This window comes from Callorhinchus milii, unplaced genomic scaffold (assembly GCF_018977255.1).
Source record: "Callorhinchus milii isolate IMCB2004 unplaced genomic scaffold, IMCB_Cmil_1.0 Scaffold7, whole genome shotgun sequence".
NCBI classification, from domain to species: domain Eukaryota; kingdom Metazoa; phylum Chordata; class Chondrichthyes; order Chimaeriformes; family Callorhinchidae; genus Callorhinchus; species Callorhinchus milii.
The window spans coordinates 6,442,869-6,462,372 of NW_024704748.1; the positions used below are offsets into that span (position 1 = coordinate 6,442,869).

The 19,504-nt window shown below is 44.6% G+C and overlaps 1 protein-coding gene across 2 annotated transcripts in view; it reads left to right on the forward strand.

Annotated features, from left to right (window-relative positions):
- LOC103185856 (rho GTPase-activating protein 22-like) overlaps nt 1–19,504 on the forward strand; it is a 59,342-nt gene that overhangs the window by 23,558 nt on the left and 16,280 nt on the right. For both annotated transcript variants that reach the window (XM_007904581.2, XM_007904582.2), the window contains exon 2: nt 12,918–13,046. In XM_007904581.2, the coding sequence (XP_007902772.1) occupies nt 12,918–13,046 (129 nt within the window). The remainder of the gene's footprint in view (nt 1–12,917; nt 13,047–19,504) is intronic.

A 19,504-nucleotide genomic window follows, 5' to 3' on the forward strand; every position in this document is an offset into this window, starting at 1 on the left:
TATGAGGATAGGCTGAATAAACTAGGGCTATATTCTCTGGAGTACAGAAGAATTAGGGGAGATCTTATTGAAACATATAAGATTCTTAAAGGGCTGATAAAGTAGACACTGAGGGACTGTTTCCCCTCGTAGGAGAATCTATAACCAGGGGTCACAGTCTTAAAATTAAGGTTCAGCCTTTTAGAACAGAGTCGAGGAAACATTTCTTCACTCAGAAGGCTATAGATGCGCAGTCCTTGAACATTTTCACGGCTGAGACTGATAGATTTTTAAAAAATAGAGGGATTAGGGGATTTGGGGATAGGGCAGGTAATTAGAGTTAGGTCAGAAGATCAGCTATGATCTTATCAAATGGTGGGGCACAGGCTCGAGGGGCCGAATGGCCTACTCCTGCTTCTAATTCTTATGTTCTTATGTACATAAAGTGACACAGGACAGAAACAGGCCATTCGGCCATACCGGTCGGTGTTTATACTCCAGACAAACCCCTCCATGGCTGTTTGTGGGACATTGCTGTGCGCAAATTGGCTGGCACTTTGGCCCATAAAATAGTCATTGCACTTTACATGGCGCTGTACCAAATGTAAGGATTATTATTATTTTGATACAACTTGAAATGCTTTGCACACAAAAAAATGATCTATCTTTCATCTACCACCCTCCCCCACTCCCAAAATACACCCATCTTCCAGGCCACCACAAATAAACATTACAACATGTGGCTCTCAAGAATTTGAATCCGGACGGAATTAAAGATTTGCATTGTAAATGCACATTGCCTGAGGCAAAGAAAAGTCAAACATAAGTGGCATTGTTCAGCCTTGGGTGCTTTTCACATTTACGCTGTTAACAGAATCCAGACAAACTAAGATCCACTGTTGCTGTGGTTCATTTCGGAGTCCGTCAGTGACATTGTTGAGATGCTTGACTGTGAAACTTCTCTGTGCACCATTAAGAGTGGTGCTTGTGTGGGCTTGGCCTGAACAATGGGAGCATTGCAGGAGGCCAGTTGTAGCTGTGAAAGGCAGTTTTGTGGAGTTCAGAATGCAGATGCATAAAATGCAAACACTCCGCGAGCTTTAAGATCAGGCTCTTCAGCCTCGAAAAGAGACGGCTCAGAAGGGATCTTATTGAGGTTTTTAAATTGTTCCAGGAATAAGCTACGAGAAATAATTAGGCAAGCCTCGGGCCCTCGAGTCTCGAGAGAAGGTGTCTTATAGGGCACCTTACACCAGGTGTGCAACATTTTAAATGGGATTGAAAAATAATAATCCTTGCAACTGATATACCGCCTTATCATGGCAATGAGAAATGAGACTTCTCAAAGTGTTTCACAGAATATACTGTCAAGTGGACTGTGTATTTTGTGGGCAAAACGAAAAGGTAAACCTGGAACAATACTTTCGGAGACATCAAAACAGCAGAACAAAAGGTGGTAGGTTTAGAGTTGCAAAGGGCAGTTTCAGGACAAACACCAGGAAGTGTTTATTTACCTAAAGTGTAAGAGATGACTGGAACAGATTGCCGGGGAGGGTGGTTGAGGGCAGGATACAGGATTCATTTAAACAGCAGCTTGATAGCTGTGAGCTGTGATGGTAGGGTTGGCGTTGTGGAGGGATGAGATTGGAAGAGCTTCTTTATCCCAACCGCTCTTGTGACCTTTAATCCCCCCCTCAAAAAAAACATTGAGAATGTCAAACGTAGCAACTGTGTAGTTTGTGGCAGTCAATTTGTGCGCAGCAACGTGTCTCAAAACGGTCAGAAGACGAATGACCAATTTTAACTGGGGGGGATTATTGGTCAGGAGAAACTCCCTTCTCTTTTTGACTTGTGCCACAGGACCTTTGACAGCGACTTGAACAGGCACAGTTTAACAACTCATCTGAAGCATGTCCCGGCCTCCTCCTCCTCCTCCCCCCCCAACTGCACAAAACGTCAGCCTGGATAATGAACTCACAATCCAGTACATGGCGTAAACCCACAACTTTATAAGAATATCATCAGTTGAACCAAGCAGTGCGCCCACTCGAAGCGATTAAGAGTGGGGGGACAATAAGAGATTCGGGGCGGCGCACTTTATCCTTATATTTTACATGCAAGTGTTTGCGCCAATAACAGAGTCAGTTGACAACGCAATACAATTTACAGTGACATAGCGGCTGACATGAAAGATAATAATGTATTGTGAAGTGAATTTACTGTGTATTTTGTGGGCGAAATGTGGCAGCCAATTGCACACTAACAGCCATGAAGTGAGTGATCTAATTTTTTGTCAAAACATTTTTTTTGAGGTGAGTATTACCCCCAGAAAGCGATCTGCCATTCAACTAACATACGGATTCCTACTTACTGCTAGTTAAACAGTGGAGTGTGGAGTAAGGAAACTTGCCGAAAGTTTCGCCCCGCTCGGGAAACAAACCCGGGTCCTCTCGCTCGCAAAGGCGAGTGGGCTAACCATTGCGCTCAGGGACTCCACGCAGATGCAATGATAATGGTGCCTTTCACTTCAAGAGGACACCTCAAAGCGCTGCAGTTGTTTGTGAGTGTGTTGCACCCCCAACGATGGGCCTCTGTCTGGGTAGCTCTGGACCCCTCCACTCGATCAGCACATGAGGGCCACTACAGGATGAAACTTTAGCCCCGTACGAATTGCAATTCGAAATACGACATTCCCGATTTCTCACAGGGATCAATCAGCGTGATGGCATGCATTGTTCCATCCTCACTAAACTCCGCATTTTTTTTATATATAAAAAAGCACTCCCTCCCCCCACACACTATTCCAGGTCAGCGGCAAGAAGCTCTTGAAACTCAGCCCTGAGGTGAGAAGTCTTCTGTAACCAAAGACAATAGGAATGCTGACTGTTCAATGTTATGACTCCTACAGAGCACACCGGGAGGCAATGAGAAATGAAGGACATAGTAATAATAATAATACTACTACTAAGCCTTGCATTTTGTTGCAGTATCTTTCACGTCAGGAGGACATCTCAAATTGTTTCACAGAACACACTTCATGTGGAGTGACTGTGGACTCCCACTTCTCTCCCCACCCCCTTCACTCAGCTCACACACATCCTGCTGCACATCCCCTGACCTCTCCGAACCACAATCGGTGGCCGTGCCTTCAGTCACTACAACCCTAACCTCTGAAATTCCCTGCCTACACCTCTCCGCCTTGCCCCATGTATATATTTTTAAAATCCTACCCAAAGACCTGCCTCTTCGACCTCGCCTGGGGTCACCTCTCCCTCCTCTCTCGCTCAGCATCCAACCCTGCCACTGTAAAGCACTTCAAGTTGCTATTCTGTGTGCTATCCTGTATAAGTGCAAGTTGTTTTTATTATTGTTATTTATTATTATATTTTAATACAACAATAAGGAGTAGATTATTATTATCATTATTATGTATTATTAATAATAATCCTTATTATGGTGTCTTTCATGTCAGGAGGAGATCCCAAAGCGCTTCACAGGATATTCTTCTGATAGCCATCTGATGAGACATTAAACTGAGGTCCTGTTTGCCTGTTCAGGTGGATGTTAAAGATACCATGGTACTATTCGAAAAGAGAAGGGAGTTTCCCCCGCTGTCCTGGACAAACGATCCCCCAAATAAAAATGGTCTTACACTTCATGGCTGTTTGTGGGACATTGCTATGCGCAAAACTAGCTGCCACATTTCGCCTACAAAATACACAGTCACTGCACTTTAAAATATATCCTGTGAAGCGCTTTGAGACATCTCAACCACATGATGGTGGGGTGGGAGTGGGGGGGAGGCAGATAATTGGGACTGCACGGATTGCTCTTTCAAAGAGCCAGCATGGACACGATAGTGGTTCTGCAGACCCATGTTTCACACTGTTTACAAAATCTTGACCTCTTATGATCTCCTGCACAGCTTCGGCTCATGCCTTGCCCTTTGATCATTCACAATGAGAGGTTTTCCCTTTTGCCCCCTGTTATGTGCTCAGGCACAGAGCTGCGATGGAAAAGCTGATGGAAAGCAGCCTTAAATGACACGAAATGGACAAGTACTGTACTCCCGCATGTTCTCATACGGTGCCATCATGTGGACAAACAGGAATACTGCACCCCAAAATTGATGTAGTGTATTGTAGAATATCTAAATTGCAAAAGCACTTCACCGTCCAATAAACAGGAATCAGATGAAATAATAATCTATATGTATGGTACAGTGCCTTTCATGTGGAGAGCGCTTCACAGGATTTACTGTGAAGTGTAGTGTTCGAAGGCTGTCTGCGTGCAAATTGCCTGCGCCCACACCTGGAAAATTACGCTGTACAGATATCTCTGTGATACGTCTGGAGATGGCAAGGCACTGTATCAAATGGAAGAAGCATCATCGAGTCAACGAAACCTCCCACCGCGTGCTGTGCTGAGCAACAGAAGACCAAGCTGGAGCACAGAACAAGCCTCCTCACGGCTTGAGTTTAATTGAGACGCAGCTGGTGGTCTCGCTACAGCGCCAGGAGGTCCCCACAGCCCTCTCCCACAGCATGCAGGAGGGGCACAAAATCCTGCAGAAACAAGTCAAAAGTGCATTTGCATTGCCTCTAACCAGCTACTTAGCCTGAGCAACCTGGAGAATGTTTTTCACTCACAGTTATTAGGCTACGGAGGCCTGGTGGTTGAGGCCATATTATAAACTTTCAAAACAGAGCTCGGTAAATATCTAAAGAGGAATAAACTACAGGGGTATGGGGAGAAAGGAAGGTAAATTGGACTGAAAGGGATGCTCTTTAAAAGAGCTGGTAGTCGCATTTGGTCGAATGCTCTTCTGTGCTGTAAATTACTATGGTTAACACCCCCCCCAACCCGCCTGCCTTTTGACAGTGAGCAATTTACTGTACTCAATACTGTACCCACTCACTTTAAATAACACATCCTGAAGCGCTCAACCAGAAATTAAGTCAATGCTGTTGCAGAGGCAAGCAGCTAACTGGTGCCAGTAACGCTCTCCAAACACAACAGGGAAGAGAAGCCAATTGAATTTGAGGTTCACGTAACATGTTGTGCAACACAAGCCTCGTCACTTACTGCAGACAATGTAAGAGGGCATCTGATGTGTGTCTGACTGATGTGTGTCCCAATACTATTGGATCTTATCACGTTGATGAGATGTCTCAAAGTGCTCCACAGAAATGTTCCTGTTAGATCAGACACACACAATGCAGCATCTCTGCCAGCCCCACATCGGATACAACCATGATTAGACTTTGATCCTCAACTAGTTACACAACTCATCTCGAGCTCCCTCCTGACTCTAGCCACTGTGTCCCCATTATCCGGCGCACTTAACAGAAGGCTGTTTCTCCAGGTATCCTGGCCAATAAATCCCCCAAACATAAAATTGGTGACTCAGTACTCCATGGCTGTTTGTGGGACACTGCTGTACACAAATTGGCTGCCGCATTCCACCCACAAAATATACAGTCAAAACCACTTTACAGTATATCCTGTGTAGTTCCTTGAGAGCTTTTGATGATGTGATAAGGCACTATATCAAATGCAAGAATTATTATTAATAACTCCCTCCCAAAATCCCTTCGCCTCACACCCTGGCTCACTGCCTTCAAAAAGTTTCCCTCTTCACCCGTGTCTTCAGTCACCTCCCTCCTAACCTCATTACTTTAGGTTTCCACACTGTCCCTGAAGACGTTATGTCACATGAAAGGCACTGTATAAGCGCAAGTTGTCATGGAAGACACAGATGTCATGAATTAGGTTAACTCAAACGGCACTGATGACTACAGCATTTATAATCATAAATAAAACTTGTGCTGTTCACTCCAGAAAGATTTTGAAATTAGGAATAAAGCAGGAGAGCTGATTTAAGCCTTCAGTACATTGTAATAATAATAATAATCCTCGCACTCCATATAGAGCTTTATCACGTTATCAGAATGTCTTGAACCCTGCACAGGATTTTGCCGTGAAGTGCAGTGACTTGTGTATTTGTAGGCTAACGTTGCAGCAAATTTGCGCACAGCAATGTGCCATCAAGTCGGTGACCAATTTTATTTGTGGGATTGTCGGCCAGGACACCGGGAGAAATTCCCTTCTCTTTTCGAATAGCGCCACCTGATCTTTGACGTCCCCCTGAACAGGCAGACCTTCATTTGAAGGGCGGCACCTCTGATAACCCAGTGACTCCCCTAGCACTGCAATGGGGGTGTTAGCCCTAAACCGTGTGAGCTCAAAGTCGCATCGTGGGACCCAGACCCACACAAGGTGGTGAAGCCGGGAGGTCAGCGTCGCTCACTGCCGTCTCCAGTCTGAGAGCTTCCATATTTCAAACCACTTCCTGCGTGCCTTGCGGCCGGATCGCACAGACACCCTCTGCCTCCGTGACTCAACTTGAACCCATTAAGTTCTGCAGCGAGTGGCTGTGCTCTCTGCACAGATGAAAGAGCCTTTAACAGCCTGGGTTTCAGTCTGGACACAGTGTTTATGACTGACAAGTGGGGGTGGGCAAGTGAGTAACATCTCAGTGGGTGGCCAGCAAGCAACTGTATACTTCCAGGCCACAAATGTAATTGGCAGGTAGTATAGCAGACCAATACTGCCATTTAACTCACTAATGTCTCACTGTCTTTCGGCGTTAGATTCTTTTTTAATCAGAGGGGGATATTATTATTTAGTGCTTCCAGCCACCACACCCCAAACCTCGAGGGACTCCCTGCCTCAGTCCCTCTGCCTCACCCCCTTTTTACTCATCTTCAGATCGCACCAGAAGACTCTCCTCTTCGACTGTGCCTACGGTCACCTCGCCTTTCTCTCCAGCTCAGGGTCAAGCTCTGCTACTGCTCAGCGCTCCGAGACTCCGCGTGAAAGAGGGTTATATGAGTGCAAGTTGACGCTGTTGTTGAGACGTGGAACTGCCCTACCAAAACGGTGGTCGCAGCACAATTCCAAACAGATTTTAAAGTGGGAAATTGGCACAAATAATAATAATCCTAACATACGGTTTAGCCAACAATTCCCCCCCAAATAAAAATAATTGGTGAGTCGTTTCATTGCTGTGTGCAAAACGGGCTGCCATGTTCGCCTACAAAAGTCACTACACTTTCCAGTAAATCCAGTAAAGCACTTTTGAGACGTTCTCTCAACGAGTTATACCAAATGCAAGGATAATTATTATTAATAACCAAAAGTATTTTTCTGCGTTTGCTTTTTCAATCCTGTTTAATATCCCATGTGCAGACTCGAGCTCACTGACGGAGGCTGAGGAGCTTTAGCTAGCGACACAACAACACACTTACATTTATATAGCGCATTTGGATAACGTGGGGAGGGCATTCCAAGGCGCTGGACAATGAGGTGTTTGCACCCGAGCAGCGAGTGGGGAATTCTGTCCCTCTCTTAACCTCAAGAGCAATGAGTACAGATCTTAACACCTCCAACGCTGCCTTAGATGAGATCAACTCACTCCAGCTCAGACTGAGGACATGACCCAAGTCCTTCCCTCTCAGTGCAGTTCAGTTTGTCGATGGGTTGAACTCAAGCCACGTGGAGGGGGGGGGAGGGGGTCGAGCAACAATTCAAGCTCTTTAAAGTTGTCTGTGAATAAATATTATAAATACTTTGGCAAGACCCCGTTAAGATAAATCACCAACATTTTCATGGGGATTTTCTTTCGCGATGGTTTCCCTCCCCGGACAGACTGATTTGAACAGTGTCTCACAGCTCCGAGTGTCAGGCTAGTCTGACTGCGGATAGTCCTGGGGGAGATGAGCTGTCTGATTGTGGCTGGCGTCTGGCTCACGACCCACACAGTCAGCCCCGTCTTCACGGATGTTGACTAACATGGAATTTAACCGTCTGCCTTGTGATCTCAAAAGTTGTCATCATTTCCCGGATGATGCCTTCAGTCTCGAGGAGAAAATGATACAGAGCATGTGTGTGGATCACAGGCTGCACTCTGTCTCACCCACTCGGCTGGGACTGCTACCGGGAGTAGTTGCACGTAGATGATCACAGCGCTGATCCGAAACCCTCACTCTTCCCTTCAAACAGTTTTTGACAATAGTAAATTTAATTTTTAGATAAGATACTCTGCGTGTGGATAGATATATATAGATATATATATACATATATAGAGGGAAAGAAGAAACCCCCCATTGTATGAAATACTCGGGCTTTCTTACAACAATGGCTTTCTTCTCTGGCAAGTATCTCAGAAAGAAAATCGGATTCACCAGAGGTAAGGAAAGCAAATGCCCATTAAACACAGACAGCTGCCTGTGTTTTGTTCTGCTGTCTGTTACGGGCTTTCTGTCCAGATTTATTTCCCCACCCCCCATTCTCTTGGGAGTCTCAAAGTGCTTCACAGAATATACTGTAAAGTGGATTTACTATGTATTTTGTGGGTGAAACGCAGCAGCCAATTGCTTGTACTGGACCAGACACAACAGTGTCCCACAAACAGTTGAGGATTGACTGACCAAATTATTGTGATTATATTTTGAAGGGATTATTACACCCGGAAAGCGATCTGCCAATCGACTAACAAAAGGGTTCCTACTTGCTGCTAAGCAAACAGAGATGTGTGGAGTAAGGAAAACCTTGCTTAAGGTTTTGCTTCGTCCGGAAATCAAACCCGGGTCCTCTCGCTTGTGAGGCGAGTGCACTAACCATTAGGCTATAGGACTCCCTTCTTAAAATGATTCAAAATTAATACTCTAGTTTTTCTTGGCAAATTAACACTGGGAAAGGCGAGGGTGGTATGTTCGGAGTTAACCCCTCGCAGGCCATCCCAGGCCTCCCAGTTACAGAGGAAACTGAGTTACTGCTTTTCTCCCACACTATGTGTTTGTTCCTGGCTGTTAGGGATAAAGCTGCTGCTGGCTGCTCTGGTCTTCTTCTTGCACTGTGTCTGTGAGTATAAAATGGTACAGTGGGAGGTGGACTGTAAATAAAGGGAGAGCTCTTTTGGGGAGCTAGTATGGGCACGATGGGCCGAATGGCCTCTTCTCCTGCGTTCTGAATTTGTACAGTTCTGTGGTTCCCCAGAGTATAGAGGAGAACGCAGTCATTCTCGCTGCACTACAGTTACAGCATGTTTGTCATATGAGACACACTCGGTGTGCAAGCATACAATGTACCTGTCTGGCCGTGTTCAAAGTCTTATTAATGAACATTACATGCAGATTGAAAACTCCCCCACCCCATCCCACACCTTCCACAGAAGTGCTAATGATTCACAGGTTACCTTCAAACACTCACAACCTTGTTTATATTGTGTCTGAGCCCCATTTATAATAATAATAATCCTTGCAATTGATATGGTGCCTTATCACATCATTGAGACGTCTCAAAGTACTTCACAGAATATGCTGTAAAGTGAATTGACTGTATATATTTTGTGGGCAAAATGTGGCAGCCAATTGCGCACAGCAGGGTCCCACAAACAGTCGTGGATTGAGTGACCAAATTATTACTTGAATGGAGAAATTATTACCCCCGGAAAGCGATCCGTCTATCGACTAACAACCAGGTTACTACTTACCACTAAGCAAACAGAGGAGTGTGGAGTAAGGAAACTGACTGGGAATCAAATCAAGCCTTTTGCACGATAGGCGAGTGCGCTAACCAATACGCTATATACTGTGTGATAATTGGTGTCTGAGTGGGCGATCATGGACCGTAGCAATGGTATAATTAGGCTGGGTAAAGGCAGTGCCTGGACTGCAGTTAGCAGGAGGTCTGAAGCTCAGAGAACCAGCGCTGTGTCTGTGAGCAGAGCCACTCTCATTGTGTACCTGAATAGAGACTCAACGCGTGTTGTGCTGGCGTGTCTTCGCCTCCAGCCCTTGTCCTTTCTCTCGCACGCCGATTCTCTGAAGGTGAGAGACCTGAAATAACAATTCGGAGGGTCTCAGTCTCCAGGATAGAAAGGTTTGAAAAATAAAAAGAGCCATCCCCTTCCCCAACCCACCATCACAAACCAGGAAGGTCTGAGGTTCAATCCTCGGTCTGAGCTGCTCTCCCCCACCAGGGTAATGTCTTGAGCTAATCTTACACTCCTGAGTTAGAGCAGGGTCAGAGAACCAGCCAGGGCTCCTGCTCTCAATCAGTGTGAAGTCACCCCAGCTGGTGGGCAATAAATGACCATATGACCAACCTCACCTGTGATTCCCCTCCCCCTCAATCCGAGCTTCTCAGGTGAATATCCCGCATGTTGGGATGCAGAGGATGGGTACTGAAGGATGAGATAACATTTCCCCCTCCCCACCGGCCATACAATACAATGTACATTTTATGCAGCACCTTTCATGTCAGGAGGACATCTCAAAGTGCTTAACGCAGCTGGCTATGCAGCTGAGAGCTGAGCCTGGTTGGGTGTTTGGAGTACTGAGCAGGGCGGGGTGAGGAGAGATGACTGTGACTGCAAGTGTGGTAAAAAAAAGACTTGGGTTGGGTTGGATTGGGGGGGCACTGGGCTGGGGTTTGGGGGTGCGCAGGGCTCGTGGGAGCGGCACACTCTTGGAACCATACGTACCCCAGTAGAGAAAAGGGAGAAAAAGGATCTTTTTCAGGAGAGAAGGTTGGTGGAGAGTCATTGATGGACTGCACCAGTTGTCGCACAACTGCTCTGACTCACATCATATGTCAGCCTCCTCACCAGACAAAATAAACCTGAGATGAGGGGGGCAGTGGGGGCAACCCAGACAGATGCCAGGTCAAGCCAGGCGACTGCTTAACAAAAGAAAATCAGCTTTATTCCAGTTAACACTCGGCACAGTCCCGTAACGTTGCGATTAGTGCGCTTGCCCCACAAGCGAGAGGACCTGGGTTTGATTTGCTGGGCAGGGCAAAGCCTTCAGCAATCGGCTACCACATGTGGCTCACAAAATATATGCTTGACGATACATTCTACGAAGTGCTTTGAGATGTTTCACTCTTTGAAATGCGAGGGTTTTTATTAATAGTAATTAATATCAGACAAGTTTAGGATTAGAGAGAGAGAGAATTACAAAAAGTGATCAGGCAATAAAAAGAAGATGTTTGACCAACTAATCTACCCCAGTCCACACAAGCCTCAATTCCTTCTGTTCCCTTCTCCCTCTGGCATACAGACCTCAATGTGGACTTGATATCCACTCTGTTTTCATATCCACAATGGAGCCACACCCAACTGGTGCAGATATTGGGTAAATCTTCTGTACCATGCAATTGACATAGTAAAGCATCTGCTCCTCCTAGATTTTAAACATAACATATAAAAGTTCAAGCAACATTAGATACTGTGTTACAACCTGGAAATCACTCAGGGATTACTCTCACTGTTATGTTATTAATGGGGACAAAATGAGGATTAAAACATCCTTGAGCAATGAGGAACCCAAATATTTCAACTACAAACACATGGACCTACCAACCTGGCTGTGTGCATAGAGGTGAGTGGGGAGAGGGAAATGCTATCTCATCCTTTAGTACCCATCCCCTGCATCCCAACATGCTTCTTCTTAAAGAAACACTCCACAATAGCTCACCACTGATGGTGGTGGGGGACGGGAAACTTGCATTTAACATTCTGCTCAGAATGTCAAAAATATCTCAAATCACTTTACATGTAATCTCAGTCAATTATCCTAATGATGATGATAATAATAATAAGTCTTACAAAGAGTACAGCGCATTACACAGTGTGAGGACGTCTCAAAGCTCTTCGCAAGATTTAATGTAAAGTGTAGTGACTGTGTTTTGTAGGCAAAAGTGGCAGCTGATTTTCGCACAGCATTTTCCAGCCAAGTCCCCGGTTTAAGGTTTCTTCCCTGCCCACAACCCACAACACATCAGTCAGCAGACATCCACCCGGCGAGAGTAGGTTTAACAGAGGTACCTCTCTCAAAGCAAATGTCATTTCAGTGACACTCCAGTCCTGGGGGGTGTGCTGTTTTGTCCAAGGTACTGTCCTTCGGATGAGGTTAAGCCAAGGTCCCGTTGGCCTGTTCAGGTGGACGTTAAAAATCCCATGGCACTGTTCAAAAAGAGAAGGGGGTTTCTCCGGGGTTCTGACAAACAATCCTCCAGATCAAATTGGTCATTCACTTATGGCTGTTTGTGGGACATTGCTGTGCACAAACCAGCTGCAGCGTTGACTTACAAATGGTCAAAACAATTTACGGTAAAAATCCTGTTAAGCACTTTGAGACAACTTGCCAATGTGACAAGATGCTATACCAAGTGCAAGGATTATTATTATTTATTATTGTTGTCATCGTTGTTCTTATTGTTGCTGTTGTTATTATTAATAATTATTAGCAACAGGAATGATATTATAATAATATTATTATTTCAAATCTCTGTTGATCTCTGTGGAGTCTTGCAGTGTAGTGGTTAGAACACTTGCCTCGCAAGCAAAAGGACTGGGTTCGATTCCTGAGTGGGACAAACCTTAGGCAAGTTTTCTTACTCCACGCACCTCTGTTTACCTAGAAGTAAGTAAAAACCTGGTTGTTAGTAGATTCCAATGGTAATAATCTTTTTTAAAAAAATAATAATTTGGTCATTCAATCCACAACTCTTTGTGGGACACTGCTGTGTACAACGGCTGCCGCGTTTCACCCAGAAAAATATACACTCAATTCACTTTTTAAAGTATATTTCTGTGAAGTGCTTTGAGTCGTCTTGACAACGTACTCTATCAAATGCAAGAATTATTAATATCATTATTATCTGCACTGAAATCCAGCATAAAGTTTTAGGTTTCAATACAGGAGGCTGCTCAGCAAACTTTTGCTATTTGACAGACAGCGGAGCAAGTGACTCAACCTCAACATTAAGTTGACAATCGCTAGGCTGCAGTTGTAAGAGTGAACGCCCTCATAGCTTAAAACCCATGTCGGGTACTCAGTTTATTGACGGCAGTGTTTGTTTTGTTCCAGGCGCTGCTGGGGACCGGGACAGGATGCCTGTCAATCATGAAGCATTCCTCCTCATGGCAAACACCCAGAACGACATGGAGGACTGGGTAAAAGCTATTAGGCGAGTGATATGGGCTCCGTTTGGTGGAGGTACTATGCAAATCTTTTTTTCCCATACGCACAAAACTAAGGATACAATAATGTAGCGCCGTATGTTGAAACGACTCAAAGCACTTCACAGTTTACTATAAAACGCAGTGACCCCGTATTTGTAACACAGCCATCAGCTTTCCCACAGCAATGTCCCACAAACAGCCATGAAGTGAATGGCCAATTATACCTGGTGCTTTGTTGGCCAGGACACCGGAAGAGATTCCCTTCTCTTTCCGAGTGGATCTTTCACATCCACCTGAACAAGTGGAGACACGACCTCGGTTTAACGTCTCATCTGCAGTACGGGTGAAGGACAAACCCTAATATTGAGAGGAACGACCACTGATCGCAAGTCAACCCATTCCATTCACTGCTTGTTCAGCCCTCCAAGACTCTGCTGCTGTGAAGGGCACTATATAAATGCAGGGGAGACCGGGAGGTTTTTCAAGGTATGACTAAAGATTGACCCATTTTTGTCTGACTTGCTCTCACGGACTCACTCTGAAGCAGAGCCTGTTCTCGGCATCACTAAAGCTTTCTTTCGTAATTACAAAAAGAACCCATTCAAAAACACAGCAACTAGGACCAGAGAGGGTGGTGCATGGGGTGGCGTGACGGTGCGCCATGCTTTGCACACAAGATGTATCTATTGCTATTTAGTGCTGGGGCAATCTGTGAGTGCGAATGATGTACTGATTTGCTGAAGAGCCCACTGATCTCAAATTAAAGCTGAACCGTCCCTTTCCTTCAGTCACACATCCAACTGGTGTTCTCTAATCAGGTGTTGCTGGTAATGATGCGTGACAAATGCCCAGGTTACGCAGGAAGCAAAGATAGCGCTTCCAGCAACAAAGAGATTAGGAGCAGGAATCCGGATTTACGCAAGGTAGCACTCTCGCCTCTGGGTCAGAAGGTTGTAAATTAAAGCTCCATTTCAGGTCTTAAAATGACAGTCTTAAAATGACTCTTCTTTGAAGGAGTGCTGCAATGTCAGAGGAATTGTCCTTCGCATGAGACTTTGACAATTGAGGGATGTTTTTCAGGTTAAAGATGTTAATGATCCCATGGCACTGTTCCAAAAGAGAACAGCGTCCCGGCCGGCAATCCTCCAGATTAAATAGCATAATGAATGCGTATTTTGTAGGCAAACACAGGTCACAAACAATGGTAGACAGACCAGCCAGATGAGATGAGATAGCTTATCCTAACTGTTGGATTTCGCAGAGCAGAGTCAGTGCTACACTCCTCTCCCTCTCTTTCTATTGAAGTGGGCTCCTTGTTCTTGTAATTGCATTTATTTCTGCGCTCTACATCATCCGACCACAGAAACATAATTCACTCCAGCAATGGAATGATTCAAGGTCTCAAGTGGTTGGAAGAACGATCTGATCATCCCAAAGATAACATTACAAAGCGCAGCTAAGTCTGTGCATTATGCATAAATCAACGGCAAGGCACTTTGTACAAATATGTTCGCAGATTAGTAAAGGGGTAGGCGTAAGTGTAATAAAAAGAAATAAAACAACATTTTTAATAGATAAAATAACAAGAAACTGCCCCCTGTGCCCCCAGATAAAATGAAAAATTACAAAACAATAATTTCACCGGGCTCCAGAAATCGGCCCCCCATTTCAACAAACCGGATTCATTTGGATTATCGGGTTACGAAAAGAGCAGCCAGTGAATCCCAAATTCCAAGGAGGCAAAATCCGGAAATACTGATTTAACGCAAAGAATCTGGCTTGCGAATACCATTTCAGACCCCAACTGTCTCCTCTCTACAACAGGCAAAGCTCTTACCAAGTGACAGCTGCATCAAGCAAAGGCAGGTGGTGTGCACATCTGTGGTAGTCATTTCAACAGTGCTGTATTTAAAGGGTTCAGAAGTGTGCCCTGCACATAGGCCACACTTATAAATCGACCACGACCATGGCAACCAACACACAGTCTCCACACGAGACAGCAGTTGTGAAGCGCTTTGAGCCGTTGCGATGTTATAAGCACCGTAACAAATCCAAGGATTGTTGATCTTCTGGAGAATTTCCAGTGTTGATTATGGAAAGCAAACAAAAAAAAATCTGGTCACCCGATGCACGATTGTTTATGGGATGTTGTTGTGCGCAATTGGCTGCCGCGTTTCACCCACAAAATACAGAGTCAATACATTTTACTATATATTCTGTGAAGTGCTTTGAGACGTCTCAACGGTGTGATCAGGCCCCATATGAAATGCAAGGATTATTATATTATTATTAATTAAGCCAACCTTAGTTCATCCCACCCAAGCCTAGTCCCAGCTGCACAGAAATCATTGCTGCCCAATGATGAATAATAATAATAATAGAATCCAGGATTCTCACTGTGAAATGTAGTGACTATGTATTTATAGGTGAATGTGGCAGCCAATTTGCACACAGAAATGCTCTACACACAGCTATGAAGTGAATAAAATGTTTTCATATATATGGAGATTGTTTGTCAGTACTCCCTTCAGTTATCGAATAGTTGTGGGTTCTTTAACACTTTACAGTAAATCCTACGAAGCTCTTTGAGACAACCTCTCAACATGAAAGGAGCTATATCAAATGCAAGGATTTGTTTTATTTAAGCGGTGGTGCTTTTAATTCACAGCAAATGCCCTTAAACTATCAAGGTATGTGTCAATGATATAACTAAGAGAGATTCATAGGGATCTGAGCCAAATAAATACAAGTAAAGGTTAGTTAAAGAATGGAGGATGGCTTAGAACGTGTGAAGCGGTTGATGAAAAGTTAATTATGCGCTGAGTTGCGTCTCAAGGGTAATTAAGTGTAAATCGAAACAAGCTATTTCTAACATTTCCTTGAGTTCCTATTGTAATGTTGAAAAGATTGCCAAGTTGGATAATGCAGAACAGGTTTGTTTTGTTTCTTACACTCTGGAATGTCTGGCTTGCAGAGAAACTGTCTTGGCAATTAGGACCTTTTGAAATCTATCCTACATTTTATTAACATTCCTTAACTGTTAAAAAAAAAGAAGCAGGCATGTAAACCCAAATGATAGCTGTGCCTGAGGTCAAAAGTCATGGCTTGTGCGTGGATGTGTACCAGTCAGTATGTGTGATGGTGTACGAGTGTGTACACGCATGTATTGCTGTGTCAGGGCATGCGTTGGTGTGTGTTAGTTTACAAGTATGTGTTGTTGTGCGTGTGTGCGTAGATGTAGAGTTTGGGATGATCTCAGCAAACTATCAGTAAGACTCCTTCTCTTCCCCCGCACCCCTCCTCAACTGAAGCTGTCAGCTGCTGAGTTGCCTTTTGGCACAGTCAAGGTAACACAAGACAGCAGAGAAAGCTCCAGTGGTGAAGCCTTTCTGGATTGGATTGTTGATTTGGCACTGTATGCTTAAGAAAGGTTTTCACGTACGGGTGGGAAGTGGTGGTGGGGAGGAAAGTAAGAGTATGTACCAGACAAGGTGTTATATTAGTAGATTTATAATAACTTTAAGCTTTGCATTTACTACAGATTATCTTATATTGTTGAGATGTCTCACAGCGTTTCACAAGAATGACTAAAATTGAGTGACAGTGTACTTTGTAGGCAAACACATCAACCAGTTTGCATACAGCAAGTTCCTACACACAGGCGTGAAGTGAATGATCAATTTTACCTTGGGGGATTGTTGGCCAGGACACCAGGAGAAACTTCCTTCTATTTTCAAGGAGTGTCATGGGAACCTTACCGCCTAATTTAGGTGTGTCAGCCTAAATTATAAACTCAAAATCCTAACGTGGGGCTTGAACCCACAACCTTCTGACTCAGAGGCAACAGTGCTACTGAATGAGCCAGACTGACATCTTCATCCAACGCACTCAATCAAGTCCAGAGATACCTTAATATCTGAGTTACATAAATGGGCACTCCACCTGGGAAGTGGAAGTAATAATGGTGAATAAAAATTTGGTCACTCAATCCACGACTGTTTGTGGGACACTGCTGTGAGCAATTGGCTGCTGCGTTTCGCCCACAAAATATAGTCAATTCACTTTACATCATAATTCTGTGAAGCGCTTTGAGACGTCTCAATGACGTGATCAGGTGCTGTAGCAAGTATTGATATTATTTATTATTATATACGTGTGACACAATGATCCATGGAATTCCACTCAGTCGCAATGTACTTCGGGAGCAGAGTTCCTGGGAATCGTGAGGAACTTTAAAGGGATCAGACCCTAATATATAACTTCATTATTTCAGTTACAATGCGCCGGAACAATTGTGTTTTTTTTAAAAAGGCAAAAAAATGTTTTTTTTCCCATGGGAAAGATCGCTTTCCACTGGCTGCTTTATAAATAGACTGAGACTCGATCCTTGAATGCAAAAGTCCCATTTGTTGTGCTAACCTATAAAGCCAGTTTATTCAGCAGAGCTAACAACGAGATTATGACAGCGTTGAATAATTTTCAGTGACAGATGGAGAATAAGGAACAATATTTTAAAGCTGACATTGAACTGAGTTCCTACTGAGCAGATTAATCAACTGCAGGAACCCAATATGTACTGCATACCTCAAGATACCAGCAGACATCTCACAAGTACTATAAAATTGATTGGACATAACACATAATATCTGAGCAATTTCTGAAGGGATAATAATAACACTTACATTTCGTATCGTGCATTCACATTGGGGGATGTCACAAAGCTTTTCACAGGATATTACTGTGAAGTGCTTTAACAAGAGACATCTCCCCAACGTGATATGTAATGATTGTGTTCTTTGTGTGGGCGAATGTGGCAGCCAATTTTGCGCACAGCAATGACCCACAAAAGAGCCATGAAGTGGATGATCAATAATGTTTCTGGGGAATTATTGGCCAGGACACCGGGAGAAACTCCCTTCTCTTTTCGAATAACGTTCGCCTGAACAAGTAAACAGGAGCTTTGATGTAATTTTTCAGCCATCACTGCATTTGGAGCATCCGTATAAACTATACGAGTTCCAAATCCCGATGTGGGGCTCAAACCCACAATCTTCGGACCTGGAGGCGAGAGCGCTACCAACTGCGCTTGGTCCCAAATTTTTAACCTCATGGGTTTGTCAACAAGCAGTTAACATTTCTCACGAAGTCACTCATTAATTTTGAGTGCTGCAAGGCAAGAAGGCCGGCAATAAAATCAGATACAATCATAAGTATTATTTGGAGGCCATTCAGCCCATTGTATCTGTATTGGTGTGAGCGCCTCCACTCGAACAGTCTACTCTAACCCCCTACTCCTCCGCTCCTTCCCTACGCCCTTCAATATTATTTTCCTTCAAGTATTTAACCAATTCGCTTTGATTGTTGCTAAAGACTTGGATTTAACAATTATTTGTGGTGAGGCATCCCACATTCCTTCTGCTCTGCAGGATAATATTAATCCTTGTATTTGATGTAGTGCCTTACAAAATCAGTGACTGTTGAACACAAATGTTGCAACACAATGCTGCGTGGGGGGGGGGCGGGCGGTGGAGGGTGGGGGGTGTGTGTCACGGCATTGTCAGAGGTGCCGTCCTTCAGGTGAGCCATTAAACCGAGGTCCCGTCTGCGTGCACGAACGTTTTGCATTTCAGCTCTTTGAGACATCCTCCCGCGGTGAAAGGCGCTCTGCTCTGTAAATGGAAATTGTATTGCACATAAAGCTGCGTCAAGCAAGACCCGACCCTCTAGGCACTCAGCCTGGAAGCAAAGCACTTTTCCATAGCAACTCCTTTTCGCCTTTGAAGCCACCTGGTAGATTTCCTTGAAAGAGCCTGTCGCAGCAAAAGAGCCTTTCGTCAGCCTGGCTGTTCGTGCCTCAGATTAGCTTGCAGGCAATGGAATGCACGCAGCACCAACTGCAGCTGTTTACTTAGTCATCGGGAATAGACACGGTCTGTGATTACAGTAGCAATACTGTGCAGGGGGGGGCGGGACTGGGGATGCCTCTATCACAACTGCCCCTGTCGTAGTGACCCTTACAATTCCGCTGTTTACATTGGCTGCCGTACCGGAAATATCAAGAGCAAGGCAAGACCGTACCTGTCTGGCTCCGCTTTCTACACTGTGTAATGACAGTTCACCAGACATTTACCGCAACCTGTGTTTAATGGGCGGTATCAGCATTGAAATGACACTCTCCCAGAGCTCCATCAAGCCGAGCACCTGAGAACCTCTGCCGGAGCCGATTACATATTTGACTCCTCGCCGGGCTATCGTTGGCAGCCACCAGGAACCATCTGGCTCTGATGCAAATGTGTCTCATGCCTGAAGCTAGGACTTTCTTTTTGTGTAGCCCATGTGCTCGGGTTCTGCCTGAATTCTGTCAAGGTCTACTTACAGCAGATTCCGACAATGCTTTGTTAGCAGAAGAGGTATGGCCAGAGTTTTTTTGCTATTTCTTGTCAAACTTCCCATGTTTTAAGCTACAGTACTACAAAGAATAAGCGGAGTGCT